Below are 17,164 nucleotides of genomic sequence, written 5' to 3' on the forward strand. Positions count from 1 at the left end.
TTTCCAAACTCCATTACAATAAAAAGTATCTAGGTTAGAGTTGCCCAGCCTGTGAAATTTCCTGTCCAACAGTTCCCTAGATCCCAAATGAGTGATGTATAGTTGCTTTACACATTGCCGTACCGCTTAATTGCACACAACAACCATCTCTGTCCTCTTAGTCTCATTTAAAAAGTGATTGCTGACAATTCTAAGCTCTAACTGGTGAGGCAGTCCATGCAGTGGCTGTGATGTCAAGGAAAAGGGAGCTTACCTTGTTTTATAATAAACAGCATTTTGTGTTGTGGTTTATGGTCAGTTTAAAAGAAGTGGCATATCGTTAAAAATAAGCCATAAGAATAAGAAATCCTATGTGCACCAGACAAAAATGTACTCTTTAGGAACTGAAGCTAATATGTACAATTTATTTAAACGATTAAATGTTTCAAACAGTTAAACAGGTATGGTAAATGAAAGACTAAGACTTTATTGTTTTTTATATTCCAGTAAAAATTCAGACTTCCACTGAGTGGAGTCCAAGTTTGTATCCAATACATTGTAGAAACCAGAGTCCTGGAGAGCAAAGATGTCTTATCAGGATGCCTGCTTGAAGGCATCATTGGTAAAAATATTTTTTGGCAAGGTCTTTGGCCCATCTATGCTGGACATAGTGTCCAAGGGAGCCTCTTCTTCTGGTTTTAACCAGCATTATTTATTAATCTTATTTAAGTTTCCCTATCTTATTTTTTTTACAATCTACTTTCCTCTTGAAGCTTTTTTTCAGCTTTTTATATGGTTGCAAGGTCAGGTGTTCAGCTGTTCAGAGCCCTTAGCAGTGTACCACGTCGCCTTTAGGGTCTTTGAAAAACCTAATTCTTCTATCCATGGTGAACCCCTTTGTATTACATCTGTGAAGGTATATCTTTAAGAACAAGATTTCGTAGACAGAGAATGTTCTTTAATTTTTTTTATTTTTATATTTTTATTTATATTAACCATTAGTGCATAACCTTTATTCAATGTACATTGATATCCAGTCGACATAACAGTGCTAAAATAAACAAGCAGTGAGCCCCAGGACAAAGCCCAAGTCAAACTGCCAAGGCCAGGCTGTTGCACAAAGCATGACGGCTTAACCCAAGCAGAGACCAATCAGGTCAACTGAAGCACCATGGCTGTGCCAAAGACAAAAGCAAAACTCTTCCACATGCTGAACAATCGACCTGCACTACTACCTCCTGTTTTCAAGTGAGAACATCAGCATCAGCTTGTCTTCTGACAGAAAGGACTTGATTTGTATAAAAAGGGTCTAATTCATAATGCGCTACTCAGTTGTTAAGACAGCAAGCCATCCATTCACAGGTCAACCCTGGCAGCTACTGTACATGTGACCCAGCACGTCTCTGTCCTACACTGAATTTACACTGCTCCCTGGATAAACTAGACGAAGACCGTCCGGCAAACATGCATTTCCCATTCGAGATGTCTTTTTCATTTTCATTTCTTATCTAAAAGGCCGTTTGGAATCCTTTTGTAATTCCAGAAAAAAAGCATCTTGATGTAGATATTTTCAAGCATGTTGCAATTTATTTCTTTGAGCTCCCAAAATACACTATGCAGCCAACTTTAAAATCCTATAGCAGATCTACGTACCTTTCTAAAGCCAACTCTCTTGTAGTACTTTAATACAACCAGTGGCTTAGCTATTCTGTTGAGTCTGCTAATTAACAGTTAAACTACACTGTAATTCGCTGATTGCATCAAACATCTACAGTAGGTGTCACTTGATTACAGGTGCTAAAATTGATTAGTCCACATAATCAGTTCACATAAAGCGTCTTTGTTAGGATATATAAACAGTACTCTTACAAGATATCTGCACAGCCAGGCCTGAGGCCCGCAATCTTGGAAAAAATTCCACACTATGCAGAAAACACACCAATACAGACCTAAGAAATACAGTTTTTAAATAAACTGCCCTTCAGCAAGAATCTCCTCACTTCCAGAAAGGACATTAAAAAAATGTACTAACAGTAGACTTGTCACAAAAAAATTAAAAGTTAGGTCAGACCATAATGCTAGTGTAAAAACACAAGATCTTGCCCCTTTATTTACCTCCTTTGAGGCAATTTCAGATCCAGTGTCCACAGATGAGGTTTCAGTGTGCTCAGACTGAACCCACACTTCACTGGCTTTGGAACCAACTTTACTGGACAAATTAGTTCCACCCAGGCTCCCAAACACTGAATCACATTCAGATATTTTAAAAATCAGGCTTTTTTTCTACATACCTCTCCCTGACTCGAATTCAAGCTCCAATGTTATGTTCTTCTGTATGGATTGAAATTATGTACATATATTTCATCTTGAAGTTCCCGATGTGAAAACACAGTTACAGTACAGTATGGCTGTGATTGCCTCTGCAATGGAACACAGCAGAGTGTTTTCAGAAGCAGAATAAGATTTATTCTATGATGTCAATTCATTCTGAGAGTTACTGTAAGTACTGTCCAACACATTTTGTTTCTTAGTCATGACTTGGGGCTGACAGGAAAACCAAAACAGACAAAAGCTCTTCAAACATTTTTTTGTTCTTAATTACTTTTTTATTTGATTAAATTAAGGGGGAAAAGAAAAAAAATATATATTCTCAGGAGGTTTATGGTGGAGCCTGTTTTTTTTTTTAGATTTGCTTAAATAACCACAGTCACGGCCACCGTAATTGGGTCCAACTGCAGATCTGCCTGTCAAACAATCAGGCCTCATTTTGTTTTCCATGGCAACCAGCCCCCTCACTTCCTGTAGCTGTGCTGGCTGGTACTACAATCCTGTGATGTCACCATCAAGGCAAGTGAATATGATGCCACAATGAGAAGTCACATTCAGAGCTGTGATGGTGCTTAGAGACAACTATCAGCCAGGGTTGTGTCCTGTGGCTCTCGGTGGTGTTTGAGGGCAGGAGTAGTGCTGGCTCTGTGCTTGACCACACGCCCCCTGCGGCCATTGAGAATCACCATGGCAGCGCCCTCCATTTCCTCCAAGTCGATGTGAATGGCCTCTGCCATCTCCCGCTTTGTCACAGCAACAAACTTTGGGTCTCGCGCAAGGACCTCCAGGCCTCCCTCAATGAGGACCTGTAGTTGGGACATACAAGGTAACTCAAAGGGTGCCTGCTGAAAATGGAAAAACTTGCATCATACTCACACTGCACCCCTACCGAAAAAGGTCTGGTTCTGGCAAAGGCTAAGGCTCCCTCTTTTGAGTTCAACTGGTTTTATAAAACCTTTGCACACAAGAAAAACCCAACAAACCTTTACAAAATGTCACCTTAGCTCATACAGTGGCATTAGGTGCATTAATATTCTCATCGACCTGAGAGTGCTCATCTGCTGTGCAGCAGCATGCGATAGTTAACATACCGTACCGTTTAAAGAGCAAGTGTTGTTTGGCTGTTCAGTCATGTGACCCTTACGGCTATGCATAACTTTGCACTGACCTCCTGAATGAGCTGGTCAGTGGCCGACACTGGACGGCCGCGATCCCCTGTTGCATGCTCGGAGCTGCGGCTGCAGGTGCCAACAGACATGAGCTCGCTCCTGCTCTCTGAAGGACGGTGAGGAATCTGCACCCAGAAATACAGGTAGGATATTACAATCCTGGCTTTTCTGCATTGTTTTCTGGAAGTACTGTATCTCTTGATTCCATGGACTGTATAGGATGCCATATCTGATTCCATATAAGGATTGCTCCCTACCCTCTCTGTCAATAGGTGTGACTAGCACCTACTGTACTTGCAAATGTATTCGGAAAGTCCAGCTATAGAGCATTTTGTACATAACAGGTGGACCTTTGGATGGAAGTGATCCACCTGTAACAATGGATCAATGGACTGTAACAATGCGCCCCAGAATCCTCTTGTTTAATGACAATTAGCAGCCTTCTGTCAGTCCACAGAAACAACATCTGTTATTGGTACAGTAGGTCTTATTGCATCCAACATATATATTTTGCTGAACTAGGTGGAGATAGAGATCAGCACAATTGTATTCATAAGAGTTCACTATGAACTTGTATGAAGGGTGTCTGGTCCAGTCCAGTAAGCAGAAGCAGTGTTTCGGGATCAGTGAGACAAGTGCTGTGTTTGTTGGCACCTGCTCTGTGATGCTCTCCTTTGGGATCTGGGAGAAGAGGTTGTCTTTGTCCTCCTGTTGGTCTGCACAGCTCCTCTTGAGTCTTGGCTCTCTTGCTGCACCAGATACAAAATGAAGCCTGATTGAGTACGACAGTTCCCCACACAGTTCAAATTAGGCACCACAACTTAAACAATACTGGACACCGATGATAGGAAAACGTGCTGCTTAAAAAGCATTAATTCACTGGACCTGTTGGCACAGTTGGAACAGTTTGCTATATTAAGCAGCCTAAAGACCCTGAGCATGGTCAGTGTATTTTGACTATAGCCAGCTTGATGAATAATATCTACAGTATGAGGTGATAAAGTTACAGAGACACAATAACATTTACAAATGAAAGAATGCCATTTGACCCACCTTACTGGCTTGGTTACCTGTAAATAATTGATCCAGGGATTTCACAAGGTTATCAGGTTATCACCTCAAGCAGCATGATGGGATAGTTTGTTCCAGATTCCTGCAGCCCTTACTCTATAATCACAGAACTGGGAAAGCCCATTGCAGAGTGCCAAGGTCAATTTAAACTATTGGAGTAGAGGATGCTTAGGTTATGAGATTTCCATTTTTAAATATTGACAGAAAGCTGACCTGGTTGTGCTTGTCTTTTCTGTCGGGTGTCTGTTTTACTCTTGTCCGTCTCCGCTGTCAAAGGGAGCTCCTTGGTCATCTCATTCTCGACCGCAAACCTGCAGGAGGAATCACAGAATCCACTGGACTGTTCTGCCTGAAGTGCATTTTGGAATGTGTTCTCTGCACAACGGCACATTGGTTAACATTGCTGTAAAATGTTAATGTAAAATGTAAAATAAAAAGATGCGTAGCAGTCCAGGTTGAACACAATTAATTCTCTAACATTTCCATGGGATATACAAGGGATGGAAAGACCTAAATCACATTGACAAGTCTGTGTATGACTTGCCTAGGCATTTTGTTCAATAATGTGCTTTGTGCAAAGGATACACAAAGAGACACATAACCTAAGGGTGAGTGAAGAGCCATTGTTGCAGAGGATTTAGAGCCTTACAGTCCAGCGGGTAGTGGAAGAATATCTCTAAGGGAGCTGGGGCAGAGGACTCACCTTTCTGCAGCGTTGTTGTTGGTGTTGCTGTTGGCGTTGTTGGTATTTCCCTGGGGGAAGAACTCTGTGTTGGGCAGGAAGACAGAGTCAGGGGGTGACTCGATGTCCTCTGGGCGGTTGTCAGCCAGCTGTAGGGGCCGGTGGCTGGTGACATTGGTAGGGAGCGGGCTGCTCCTCTCTAGGGGAAAGTGGTCCACATGGTTGCCAAACAGCCCACCTGACCGCTGGAGGAAAGGGCAAAGGGCAGAGGTTTACTTAAAATGACTTCATGGATTTCAGTATTAACATGCCATGTTAGGAAATGGCTTTGTCCATTCCTTCCTTTCTTCACATCTTTTAGTATTATTTGATAAAATGGTGCTTTCCGTGAGTTTTCATGATACCCTAATGAGGTACTATATCAAAAATTAGACAAAAACTGTTCAGGATGTCAATCATGAAGAAGTGATTTCTTAAGAGTGGAACCAGACTTTAAGGAAAGGTGGACTTTTATTAATAGCCAGAAAATGCATCACAACATTTAAATCATAAGTGAGCTGATACGATTTAAGAAGAGTTGTGTAAAATATGCTTCACCCTACACTGTAAGTCTACAGGTGTCATGTTCCTCCCTGTGCTCAATTCCAAATCACAGGTCTTACAGCCATCATGTGGACAGCATCTAGTCCTTCTGTGGTTTGTATGATGATCTGTCAGTCGATGGTTAATGAGTATCGATACCAGTAACTTGTTCATTTTCATTTCTGGCACAGGTAAGATTTGTCTGTAACAGTCTGTGGAATTGTAGGAGTTTCCTTGTCTATTCCACGGCTCACCCTGTAGAAGCCATGAAGTTTATCAGCAATGCCCTGTGCAAAGAATACACACTGTAGATGGACTGTAGGTGCCCTGTAGATAATCAGCAGTGTCCTGTAGTTTATCAGCACTGCCTGGTGCTCACCCTGTAGATGCCCTCCTCCATGGCTGCATCCTCCATGGCTCTGTCCATTTCCTCTTCAGCTGTGAGGTCTCCTGAGATGGCCCGCTTGAGCTCTGGGGCCACCTCCTCCTCAATACTGCGCAGACCAGCCTGGGGGAGGACAGAGGGGTGCAGGAGGGTATTGTGGGGGGAGTGGGAGGGCAGAGGTGAAAGAGGAGAGTGGAGGGGAAGAGAATGAAAGGGGGAGAGTGGTGGGAATGGGGAGAAGACACAAATGAGAAATTGGACAAATCAAGGCGACATCCATATACTAGATCAAAGCACCACAGAAATGAGGGTCTGCAAGGTCGGGTTCTCTCTGTATTTCCCACCTGTATCTCCACAGCATTCTTCCTGGTGGGCCGGTAACCATAGTACTCCTCCTGGCGCTTCATGAACTTCCGGAAATGATCCTGGATCAGGAAGGTGGCATAAAACTTCCCCACAGTCACCTCGTCATCTGCAAGCCACAGAGACACATGTCATCGGAAGACCCAAGGCTACACTGGGGTGGGCAAGTGCTTTGGGCTTGTGCTTTGAGTTTTTCCCAGGAGAGACAAGTGTGAATGTTTCTTTAGATACATTTGTGATACACTAAATCACTTTGTGACCCAACAATCTTGCTAAGAGATGCAATAAAATTATAACATTTAGAAGTTGTGACATAGCTGATGTAGATCTCGCCCTGATTTTACCAAGATTAAACCTTCCTTGTACCAGGATCTCAGATTCCCTGTGCTGCATGTAATCATTCTTGTCTAATTTTGCTTGCACTTCACTGAGCACATCTCTATTGCTGCTTGTCTGTAGTCTGCTGCATTTTGATGGCTCTCTGCACTCACCACCAATGGGGGGGATGACCTGGTCTAGCAGCTTCATACTGGTGCGTTTCCAGATCTTCTTGATGATGGCTCTCAGCTCCTCGTTGGACTGCTCAAAGTTACCTGCCCAGAACACACCAGGAAGCCCCCGTTACCACAGCAGCCCTCTGCAGTCACATAAAACATGGCGGACACCGCTGGCTGAAATGTAAAAGTGTAGGCTAAATGTAGAAGTAAAGTTCACTAGACAAAGAAGACTATCCTGAAGGCTAGGAACATTTTCAGAGGTGGACAAAAATTGTCCACCCTCTGCTGAGAAAGCAAAGTCTCCCACAGCACGTTTTCTTCACTGCAGCTCATCCTGGGGTGATAAAGTGAAGCACTGAAGAGCTTCCCAAGAGGACAGGGAAGCACAGTCACTCATATCTGCTACATTGTAAAAGTAGCTTCTGATCCTCAGCTAAGTTCTGTAGTGGTTCGTCTTGCAGGTGCTCATACCTTCTGTCTTGATCTTGAGGGCGGTCCTCACCAGGGCAAACAGGGTGGCATTGAAAGTGACCGTGCCATCGCTGTTGAGGGGCATGTTCATAGACACCAGGCGCTGCAGGGGAATAGTGTACAGATACAAACTTTATTATCAATTTATGAATGTATTAAACCCAGAAATTTCACGCTTTGGTTAAATACTATATACTGTATTGTGTGCCTGGTTTCTATCTGGATCTTCTCTGTAGTTCACTAAGAGAATTCTTTTCTGACCAGAGGTTTTAGCTTTACAATATTGTACATTTGCTTTCAACAAGCTAGCACAGGTTGTTAACCTGCCCAAATAATTCCAGGAATGATTTATTTAACAGCCGAAACGTTATGTTTCTTTTCTTCTCTTTTCAGCACGGAATAAACCTTTACTTGACTTTTACTTTACTTTACCTTAATTCCAGAAATGTTGATGAATGTGGATGAGCTCTCATGTAACAAAACAAGGTATGAAATCCAAATGATCCAAATCTCAAGGATCTCACATGGATTCAGGAAAGATTGTACAATGCTTATTGAAGGGTCTTGTACAGGGGTCCTGCATCATAACAGACTGACTTCAGCTGCTTTCAGTTTAAACAAACTCCTTCTTGGACTCCCTTTTTGACAAACTTCAGTTCCAAACTGTGTTCAAAAATGGATAAAAAGTTGCCCCCTTCCCAAGATAAAGAAGTGAATGTACAAGAAACAATGGAATATTCCTTTTTTGGGGGGTGTTCACCAAGTGGGAATCATACTGTCTTACTGGCTTTGTGCAGTGAAGTAGACTCTAAGTGCTATTTATTCAAAACTGAAAATTTTAAATTATAATAAAATAAAAATGTTTTTTCTCCCTCTGGCGGGCACTTAATAATAACACCCCAGTGAATTTATCCTTGAAGAATAACACAAATTATTCTCATGTCTTTACCGTATAATTTGTTTCTTTATTGTATAGTATTTTTTCCTTTAGACTAAAATGTCATTATCAATTACCAGGTGTCCTCTTCGAGACAGACTCTTTACAAAGCTGAGCTCACCTTACAAGCAACACGGTGAGGACAGAATTTGCCAAAACCCAGAGGTGGCTGAATCCTCCGTAGCAGAGTCACTACATCTAGATGCTTGATGCGCCCCCTGCAGGTAAGGAGGATAAACTGCCATTACTTTTGGATTCTAAGAGTATTTGTCAGGATCAATGTGACGTTCAGAACCTTGGCACAGACATTCGGAGGCATGTAGTTTCACAAAGAATGGCAGAATAGAGTAGGTGAAATATACAAGGTTAAATAGATGAGGCAATTTGCATTTTTCTCAGTTCACAGTCTATTTGCATTTTTCTCAGTCTGTTATATATAAATATAGTGTATACTCAAAATGAATTATTATAAGGCTAAACCTTGAAATGTTCAACTGTTTAAACTACTGGAATTGTTGAAGGTGTTATTAAACTTTACAAAAGCCTCCCGATCTTTGTAATGGAGAATTTGGATCTAGGTTCCTTTGGCAGTGCTCTCATAGAACATTTAGATAATAGCTGTGGGCTCACTTGGCTTCAGGGTCATATTCTGCCCAGATCCTCTTGAATTCATCCAGATGGTGTGGGCCCAAGATGGACCAATCACGAGTCAGGTAATCAAAGTTGTCCATGATGACTGCCACAAACAGGTTGATGATCTGAGGAGAGAGAGCACCTAGGTGTTACCCCAGCTAGGCAAGAAACAACACTCTTGTGCACTTAGGCCAGAGTGCAAACAATGCTGTTTGCATCCAGAAGCTAATGGGAACATTGAACTGTTGTCAGAGGGATCCATTCCTTTTACATTCTAGCACAAAGTGATACAAGGGTGCTTCTCTATATGACTGATCATTGATAAATAAATAACCTGCTGCTCTATGCAGATTACATGAGCTTACATCATACATGAGCTCTTGGAGGCATGTCTCTTAATGACATGAATACAAGAAGAATGTAACAATCCAATCCTATTGGAAGACAGAAAGGAGAAGCTCCATAAAACCCAAGTTCTCGTACGCACCAGGAAGGCACAGAGCATGTAGAAGCTGATGAAGTAAAAGACAGCGAAGCTGGAGCCGCAGGTGTACTCCTCTCCAGGCAGGAAGTCCGAGTTGGGGTCGCACAGCTTCCCGTACATGCAGGCCAGCATGATCTCCTGCCAGGCCTCTCCCGTGGCACACCTGGCAGGGCCGAGACAATCAAACACCAGAAAAAAAAACACAAAACCTCAAAATCAGAATCTACAGTATAAGTACAGTAACTTGAAATCCTCCACTGCTCGGGAGACGGCTTTCCGTTCTCATGGTCAAAGTGTTTGTCGAGTGGATTTGCTGCGAGCACAGGGACAAGACCACAGCAGTACGAGGACCAGTGGAGACTGCTGATCTTCTCCTGGGCACGATATCTGTGCCAGGTGATCAGGAAGGGGCTCTGGGATTGCTGCTTCAGCTCCTCTGAAGCTCCCAACCTACCGGAAGAGTAACAGCACCGCCTGCGGGAACGTCTGGAAGTTATTGTTGCGGTTGATCTGCGTGCCGTCCACGAGGGCGATTTTACCGAAGACCTGGAGAGCAGAAACTCGGGATTATTCAGGAAGCCGGTTAGAAGAGGGCCCGGGTCACACCCACCCAGCCCAACCAAACCAAGAGAGAGGTGCCTACCTGCATCCCGATGACGGCGTAGATGAAGAACAGCATGACAATGAGAAGTGCAACGTAGGGTAGGGCCTGGAAAACAGCAGAGATACGCGGCCCAAGTCAAATCTCAATTACCTACTGAGGTAAATTGATCTTAAAACTTATTCCTAATTGTTGCCTGTTATTAGTGACACATATTCCTAATGAGTGTCAGAAGAGTTTTGGATTCTTTACAAAAGTTCCTCGGTACATAGAAAGGTCTTTTAAATCCCAACATTTTGTTCCATTTTGCGTTAGAACAGGATTCAAGGGGAGTTAGGCCTTCTAGCTTGCTCGAGGGTACATCAGCAGAGTCCCACCTGGGTTACTGCCTCTCAGAGAGGTATCATGATTTAGAGAGGATGTGAGCATCACTGTACGTGCTTCACTGTTTATCCAGTGGCTTTTATTTAAAACATCATTTTGTCTAGTCTCTTGTCTTTTTAACGCTTCATTCAAATATTTTTATACTGTTCTTGATTCGCATCTCACTGTGATGGTCGCACAGCACCTTCTGCTCCAGAGATGAAGCACCAGTTCAGGGGGGCTGTGGAGGAGAGAAAGATAGAAGGAGGAGGCCAGGCTCACCTGGAAAGACTTGATGAAGGTCCAGAGGAGAGTCCTCACACCCTCTCCGCGGCTCAGCAGCTTCACCAGACGCATCACTCGGAAGAGCCGGAAGAAAGTGATGGAGATGCGTGCGTGCTCCTCCGTGTCCTTGCGGATGGGGAGGGGTGTAGAAGGGTAGGTGGAGAGAAGACCCAGCAGAACTGAGATCAGCACCTCTCAACGTGCAGCCCCTGCCGGTCCCCACCAGTACAGGACTTGGCTGTGCTTTCAGCTCCTTGGTTACTGAATTGAGCTTGAGAAAAGATCCATCCACAATCTGAGCCAATCTAAGAGCTAGCTAAGAAGAAGTCCTGCAGTGGATTGGGATGGGAGGGGGCTGCACGTCCTGCCAAAATAAATCAAGAGAGACACAGAGGCACACCGGAAGGCCTGAGCCAGTTAGAGCGGGCATGTATTAGGATATCTGAGCCATCAAAGAGTCACCACGAGTGTGACTAGTTCAATACTGCAGAGATGAGTTTCTGCTTATTATTTGCTAATTTAGACAGTCCAATTGATGATAATGCAATATAAAAAAATCAAGCCAATTTTCTTGGCTTGCGTTTTCAAAACCCATTTGTATGTTGTCCACTGCTATGGAAAAAACTCTTTATATTTACCTTGCCTGACCTTTGCCTATAAGCATTGTCCAGGTCTGTGAATTAGGCGAGGGATCACATTGTCTGTGTGATTGATGCTGGGTTCTGAGACAGCTATTTTATTTTGGAATAACATTTTAGGAATTTTCAGTGGAGGAAATTAACTGTAGAAAGCCCAACTGAATTTTGTTGTAAATCAAGTAATGCTGTCAAATACTTGAAAATGGAGAACACTGGGGTTCTGCAGCAGATATCCTGAGGACATGTGTGGCTCTTCCACTGCTAATCAGGACCTGCATCCTGCTTAATGGAAGACTCGCAACAAAGCTCACAGACTTATCACAGATGCCCAAGGAAATCAAGGATTGGTGCAGGATTCCACCACAAAGACACAACTGGCAATCTGTGGCCATTCTTCAGAGGAAAATAACTTTTAAAGTGCTGTTCACTCCCAAATGTATTAGTACAAAAACGATCAGCACTGACATTGGCATTGACTTGGCAATTCACAGCTTGGGCACTGCCCCGCAATCAATTACAATGTAAGCGTTTCTTGTCTTCTCAATATTTTTAAGGTTGTGTACAGCACCTCACTACAGTATGTCCAATTAATTCTCCAGTGCTCCAGCAGTAGAGAATTTCTGCATTAAGGTCTGTAATGCAGCAGACAGTTCCAGTTTTCTGGCCGTGGTGAGTGACACCGCCATCTGCTGACCGTCTGCACTTCAGAACCACCTGGAGGACTCGCTGAGCTGTCCAAGCTGTGACAAGTCCCTACTGATCAGAAACACCACAGAACATCCGTAGGCTTTTCCAGACATTCTTCCTGGGATTCTCAATCCTCCCTGGCTGTTGCATTTCCTCTGAATGTGTGTTTTCTCCTTGAATTTTACAAAGAAATGCCGATGTCCTAAATGATTGCTTCTGCATAAATGCGGGTGAATATCTAATCCCTTTCAACTCCAGGCTTAATGAGAGCATGACCAGTACATCCCTGTAGTCCCTTCAACACGATGGACCAAGTAACTTGAAGAATGTCCTACTGGCAGGATGTCTACAGTCAACACAGTTGAGAGTAGATACAACTGTGGCTCAAATGCAAAGGTATTTGTTAAATATATTATTGGTGAACCTGCTGGTGACAAAATAAACTTTGGCCTTTGCTTCAATTTATGCTTTTAAATTAAGGAAGAATTAAAAAGTCAGTTTCATTTTAAAAACCAGACAGGGAAAAAATACAAACAAATGAATTCCGGAATATAATTTTGTAAGTGATGTCCATCACTAAGAGCTATTTCAGTCACGTATTCATCTGACAGAAGGACAGAATGAGTTGTAAACGTCACCGATGTTCTGCCGTGTTTCAGCATTCTCTGATTAATAATTATTAATATTAAGAGGAATGTGAGAAAGATCTAGTTGCTGTTTTAGCCTTGGTTTATGGAAAGGCTTTGCTTTAATAATTTGGTTAATATCAGACAAATCAGATTTCCGTAGCCTGAGAAAGTTAAACAAAGAGAGGTACCATACCCGCTGGGATGGAAAACAAAATTAAAATAATTCCCCTTAATGTTTTTTTTTTCCTTTGGTTTTCTCATGTGCAGAAATGCGAAGTTCATTCTGGAGACACTTGCAAGACAACTGTAAACGACAGGTGACTTTAAAAAGCAAAAAAGTATTGGATTGCATAAAACTTACTGCCGCTGGAATGTCATTACTGTCCCCCTAAAAGTAATAATATATAGTTAGTTACTGGGAGCTGGAAATGTCTACTGACAGCTTGGTGCGCCTCAAATACTCAGGACACCCTTTTAATGTTTTTTTTTTAGAATAAATGTATTTAATGGTTCCAAACTTAGCACTTCAAGAAATAGGAAAATGAATATTATGAACTGAAACATCAAAATAATTGTAAAAAGTCACTTTCATTAGATTCTCACGTTGCTGTTCGCTTGTCATGTAGGACCGGTAACGTGCACTGAAAGTCGTTAAAAAAATTCTCTGCTCAAAGAATGCGAAGGTATAACAGGAAAGAGATGACAGGGTGTTTCTGCTTATGTCCCTGGGGTGTTCTCTGAGCAATTCACTGCAGAATCAAACTGTGCTCTGCAGGCCCCCCTCAAAAAGAAGGGTGTCAGGGAAAAAGAGGGGAATGTCAGAAAAGGGCAAGAGATCCAACAGGAAGATAAGAACTGCTGGACAGTGCCCAAGGAACACTGGAAATACTGCGTCTGTGCTGCTGCTGCTGCCTGAAGTCCTGGCACAGTGGAAAGAGACAACATTGCATCGGTTCATCAAAGAGCTCTGTGCTACATTTATAGTCTATATTATCGGAAGCATTTATAAAGCAGCTTTGGTTCACCACTTGAGAGTAACACTGTGCAGCTCTCCTGTGGGGCTTGGGGAGGAAACAGTGCAACAGCGATGATAAGGAATTCACCACATCAGAGACCCCAGAAACTGCACGGACAGAGAGCAGGAGTCAGGAGACTTTAGACATTTTACTGAAAATTTGACAGTTGGACAATAAATTGGACTGTTGGGTGATAAAAAGTAAAGCGTCAAAGAGCTCTTGTAAAATCCTTGGGCCTTTCTTGTGTGACCAAGACAATCGTTCTTTGTTTTATTATGGTGCTGCTAGTGTGAAGGGTGTGTCAAGGGAGAGAAAGGTGGCGAGGAAGAGGGGCTCACTAAAATAACTGCGCTGGGGCCCACGATAGTCACGTTCATCCACTGCAACAGCAACACCTTGATGGTCCAGGGTTCACCTGCTGAACCCATCAAATATTCTCCCTGTTACAGACCTTGTCTTGATACCATCATGTGTTGCAAAAGTGAGCCAAATGTACGGCTAACACCTAGAAAGGAGGTGTGGCATCTTCGATTGTCAGTGTGGGTGGAGACATTGTGAAGGTTATCACAGGCTGCAGGGCGAAGAGGAGCGCTGTGTAGGTTTAGAGAGCTCATTCTCCCAGTCCAGGATATCAGTTAGGTAAGAAAGACAATGAGAACTCTACAACACTGCACACAGACAGACAGCATGCTACACAAGACAAACTCTGCCTTCTTCACTTTATAAGGTGATAAAATAATGGACTTATATATGGCTTGATTCCATTACTGTAATCCAAAGGGTTACACAGTATAGTCAGGGTGACACCTCTTTTGATCAAAGAGCATAAATCTGGGGTTGCAAACTTGACCTCTCCACTATTGTGTCTGCTGAAGTTGGGAAACAGACTGTAAATCAAATGAAAGAGATCTATTACACAAAACACAGACCCTTGTTAATTTTGGGCTAACACTCGGAGAATGATAACATTTTTGTGTGTCTTCTCGGGTTACTGGTAAGAGGAACTCAGTTGCAGACTGCCCATTGCAAATGGTAAAAGACTGTGCTAGTTTCTAAGCATGCAATGATTAGTTCTCTTTTCCTTTGCAGTCTGTCACTGTGAGAAAGGCAGTCCATTTACCAGTACTCCAGTCTACAATTTAAAACTGTCCTTCTCATTCAAGTGGTCAAGATAACAAGAACGAGTTCCCACTGTGTGAAGATAATCAACTATAATGATCATTCCAAGTAAGTTTACAGTATTGTTACACCAGTCATAGCTGGTGTACACTTTCTCTTTAGCTAGTGATCTATCTCGTAGTCACTGAAGAAGGCAGGTAACAAAAACGAGACGCTGGCTGCACAGAGCAGTCACACAGCAAGCCTCATGCAACTGTGACAGATATTTACAGCACAGCCACCACTTAGGCAGTACAGTCCGCCACTGGAAGAAAGAGCGGTCTGTCGAGGAGAGAGACACAAGCAGAGTCAGACACAGGGTGAGAGGGAGGAAGGGGCGGGGTGGAGGAAGATGGAGGCGGGGACTGAGGGAATGATGGAGGGGTGTGCCTTGGGAGTGTAGGGGAGGGAGTATGAGTGGGCGGAATTCTTGAGGAGCCAGTAGAGGAGAGAGAGAAATGTGATTATCTGTAAAAGGAAAGGGATTTTAGGATGGTGAAAGAAAAGCAGAAATTCTGGGAAGAGAAGGAGTGAAAACTGAATAAAAACTGGATTCAAAGAATATGTCTCGAGTGAGCAGCCTTGTGTTGTACGTGGGAGGAGAGACAGCGAAAACCCTATATTTAACTCATTGTTTAACAATTGGACATTTTTCCACTCAGATTTCAGATCTGCAATGGTCAGAGCTCTCCAATTTCCCCTAAATATTCAGCAGAAAACCCAACATCTAAGTGCTGGCAAAAAATTCAATTAAGATTTAATTAAACTGCTGACAGTCCCACTGGAATCAAAATCAGCAGACAGAGGGGTCACCAGGACCACAACTGGGAAACCCCAAGAATATGCACAAAGGCATAACAGCAGAGTACAGTGACAGAGAGAACACACAAACTGGACAGCTCCTGTCCTGGAGACCCCTGTGCTTGTCTGAAGTCCTGACGTTTCCAAAGCAGGACATCAGTCGGTGCTGGGAAAAAATACTTAGGAAAAATGCACTTAGGTTACATGTTGTTTGCATAAGTGATTACATTTTCTTCTTAAATCAGGGGGAACAATTTTACAAGATAAATAGTTGCAAATCTCTGTTTAGTATGCATACTTTTACTATGTACAGTAAAAGATTGCCTCTTAAAAGCCACTAACTTGCTATTTATTTTAAAAAGTAATCCCCTGCAATTGTAATGTCTTACTTTTTTAAATAACATAGCCAGCACTGACTCTTACACGTACTGTACATGTCTGGTTAATTCTAAATGCCTTTAAGATATGTTCCAGATTCCAATCGGTAAAACCCATATCTGTACTCAGCTAAATGTGCATCTCAAACAAAAAATGGCATTTGAAGGAGAAACCAGTCAGAACTCACATCAATCTCACTTAGGATGACGTCTATGATGCTGCCAATTACGATGAGGAAGTCAAACACGTTCCAGGGGTCTCCGAAGTAGCCCTGCAGGCAGGAAGTGGAGGGCAGTTTCAGAACCAGGGACAGGAAGTGACAGGAAGTGACAGGAAGCAGTAGACATGAGGTACAGTAGGTATGTTAATATTACAGTACCTTATTACTACTAGTCTGAAATGGCTTGGTTCAAAAATGGTAGTAGAAGCCCCAGGGTAGGGGTATGTTGAATAAAGGTTTATGTGTAAGCCTTTTCATTAAGAAAAACATTCTCTCCAACTTGCATGCATTTGTTTCTCTTCTCTTGCTCCACTGCACCTCCTGACTGTTGTCACAGGCAATTTTGTTGACTTAAGAGTCAAAAAGACTTTTTGATAGGATCCTATTGTTAACAACAGCTACTAATCTTATGAAAGACACAATATGGAGTCTTGCTGATCTGGAAGCAAACAAGGAAAACTTAATGTTTCACAGATCATTAAAAAAAGATCTTAAATAATGTTAAATAATGGTCATGATTTACATTCAGTGACTGTTCATGTGAGTATTGGGGGATATCACACGACTAGCCTGTAAATGCATTGTCGCGTGTCATATTAACATCATTGGTAATTCTGGACTATTTCACATGGAATTACATCAGAAATATGGAGAGCATGCAGAAAGAGGAGGAGCTGGTTACCTTAGCTTTGAAGGCCATGAGTTTCAAGACCATCTCCAGGGTGAAGAGGCCAGTAAAGACCACATTCAGCATATCTGAGATGGAGTTGAGCTCCTCAGACTGGCCACAGTGCTGGAGAGAGGAAT

At 42.7% G+C, this 17,164-nt stretch overlaps 1 protein-coding gene across 2 annotated transcripts in view; it reads right to left on the reverse strand.

Annotated features, from left to right (window-relative positions):
• Positions 1-931: 931 nt before the first annotated feature.
• LOC148658734 (voltage-dependent L-type calcium channel subunit alpha-1S-like) overlaps positions 932-17,164 on the reverse strand; it is a 43,159-nt gene continuing 26,926 nt past the window's right edge. Inside the window, exons 27-44 of one of the 2 annotated variants that reach the window (XM_088640276.1) lie at positions 17,040-17,150; positions 16,325-16,408; positions 15,190-15,240; positions 10,828-10,956; positions 10,225-10,290; positions 10,036-10,127; positions 9,585-9,744; positions 9,095-9,222; positions 8,586-8,682; positions 7,528-7,630; positions 7,051-7,152; positions 6,541-6,668; positions 6,191-6,319; positions 5,251-5,474; positions 4,761-4,858; positions 4,131-4,225; positions 3,476-3,601; positions 932-3,113 (exon numbers count right to left, since the gene is read on the reverse strand). In XM_088640276.1, the coding sequence (XP_088496402.1) occupies positions 2,880-3,113; positions 3,476-3,601; positions 4,131-4,225; positions 4,761-4,858; positions 5,251-5,474; positions 6,191-6,319; positions 6,541-6,668; positions 7,051-7,152; positions 7,528-7,630; positions 8,586-8,682; positions 9,095-9,222; positions 9,585-9,744; positions 10,036-10,127; positions 10,225-10,290; positions 10,828-10,956; positions 15,190-15,240; positions 16,325-16,408; positions 17,040-17,150 (2,157 nt within the window). In that variant the 3' untranslated portion in view covers positions 932-2,879. Of the gene's footprint in view, positions 3,114-3,475; positions 3,602-4,130; positions 4,226-4,760; positions 4,859-5,250; positions 5,475-6,190; positions 6,320-6,540; positions 6,669-7,050; positions 7,153-7,527; positions 7,631-8,585; positions 8,683-9,094; positions 9,223-9,584; positions 9,745-10,035; positions 10,128-10,224; positions 10,291-10,827; positions 10,957-13,145; positions 13,173-15,189; positions 15,241-16,324; positions 16,409-17,039; positions 17,151-17,164 lie in introns of both variants that reach the window. The other variant, XM_088640277.1, reaches the window with a different exon arrangement.

This window comes from Lepisosteus platostomus, chromosome 7, assembly GCF_059453375.1.
Source record: "Lepisosteus platostomus isolate fLepPlt1 chromosome 7, fLepPlt1.hap1, whole genome shotgun sequence".
NCBI classification, from domain to species: Eukaryota; Metazoa; Chordata; class Actinopteri; order Semionotiformes; family Lepisosteidae; genus Lepisosteus; species Lepisosteus platostomus.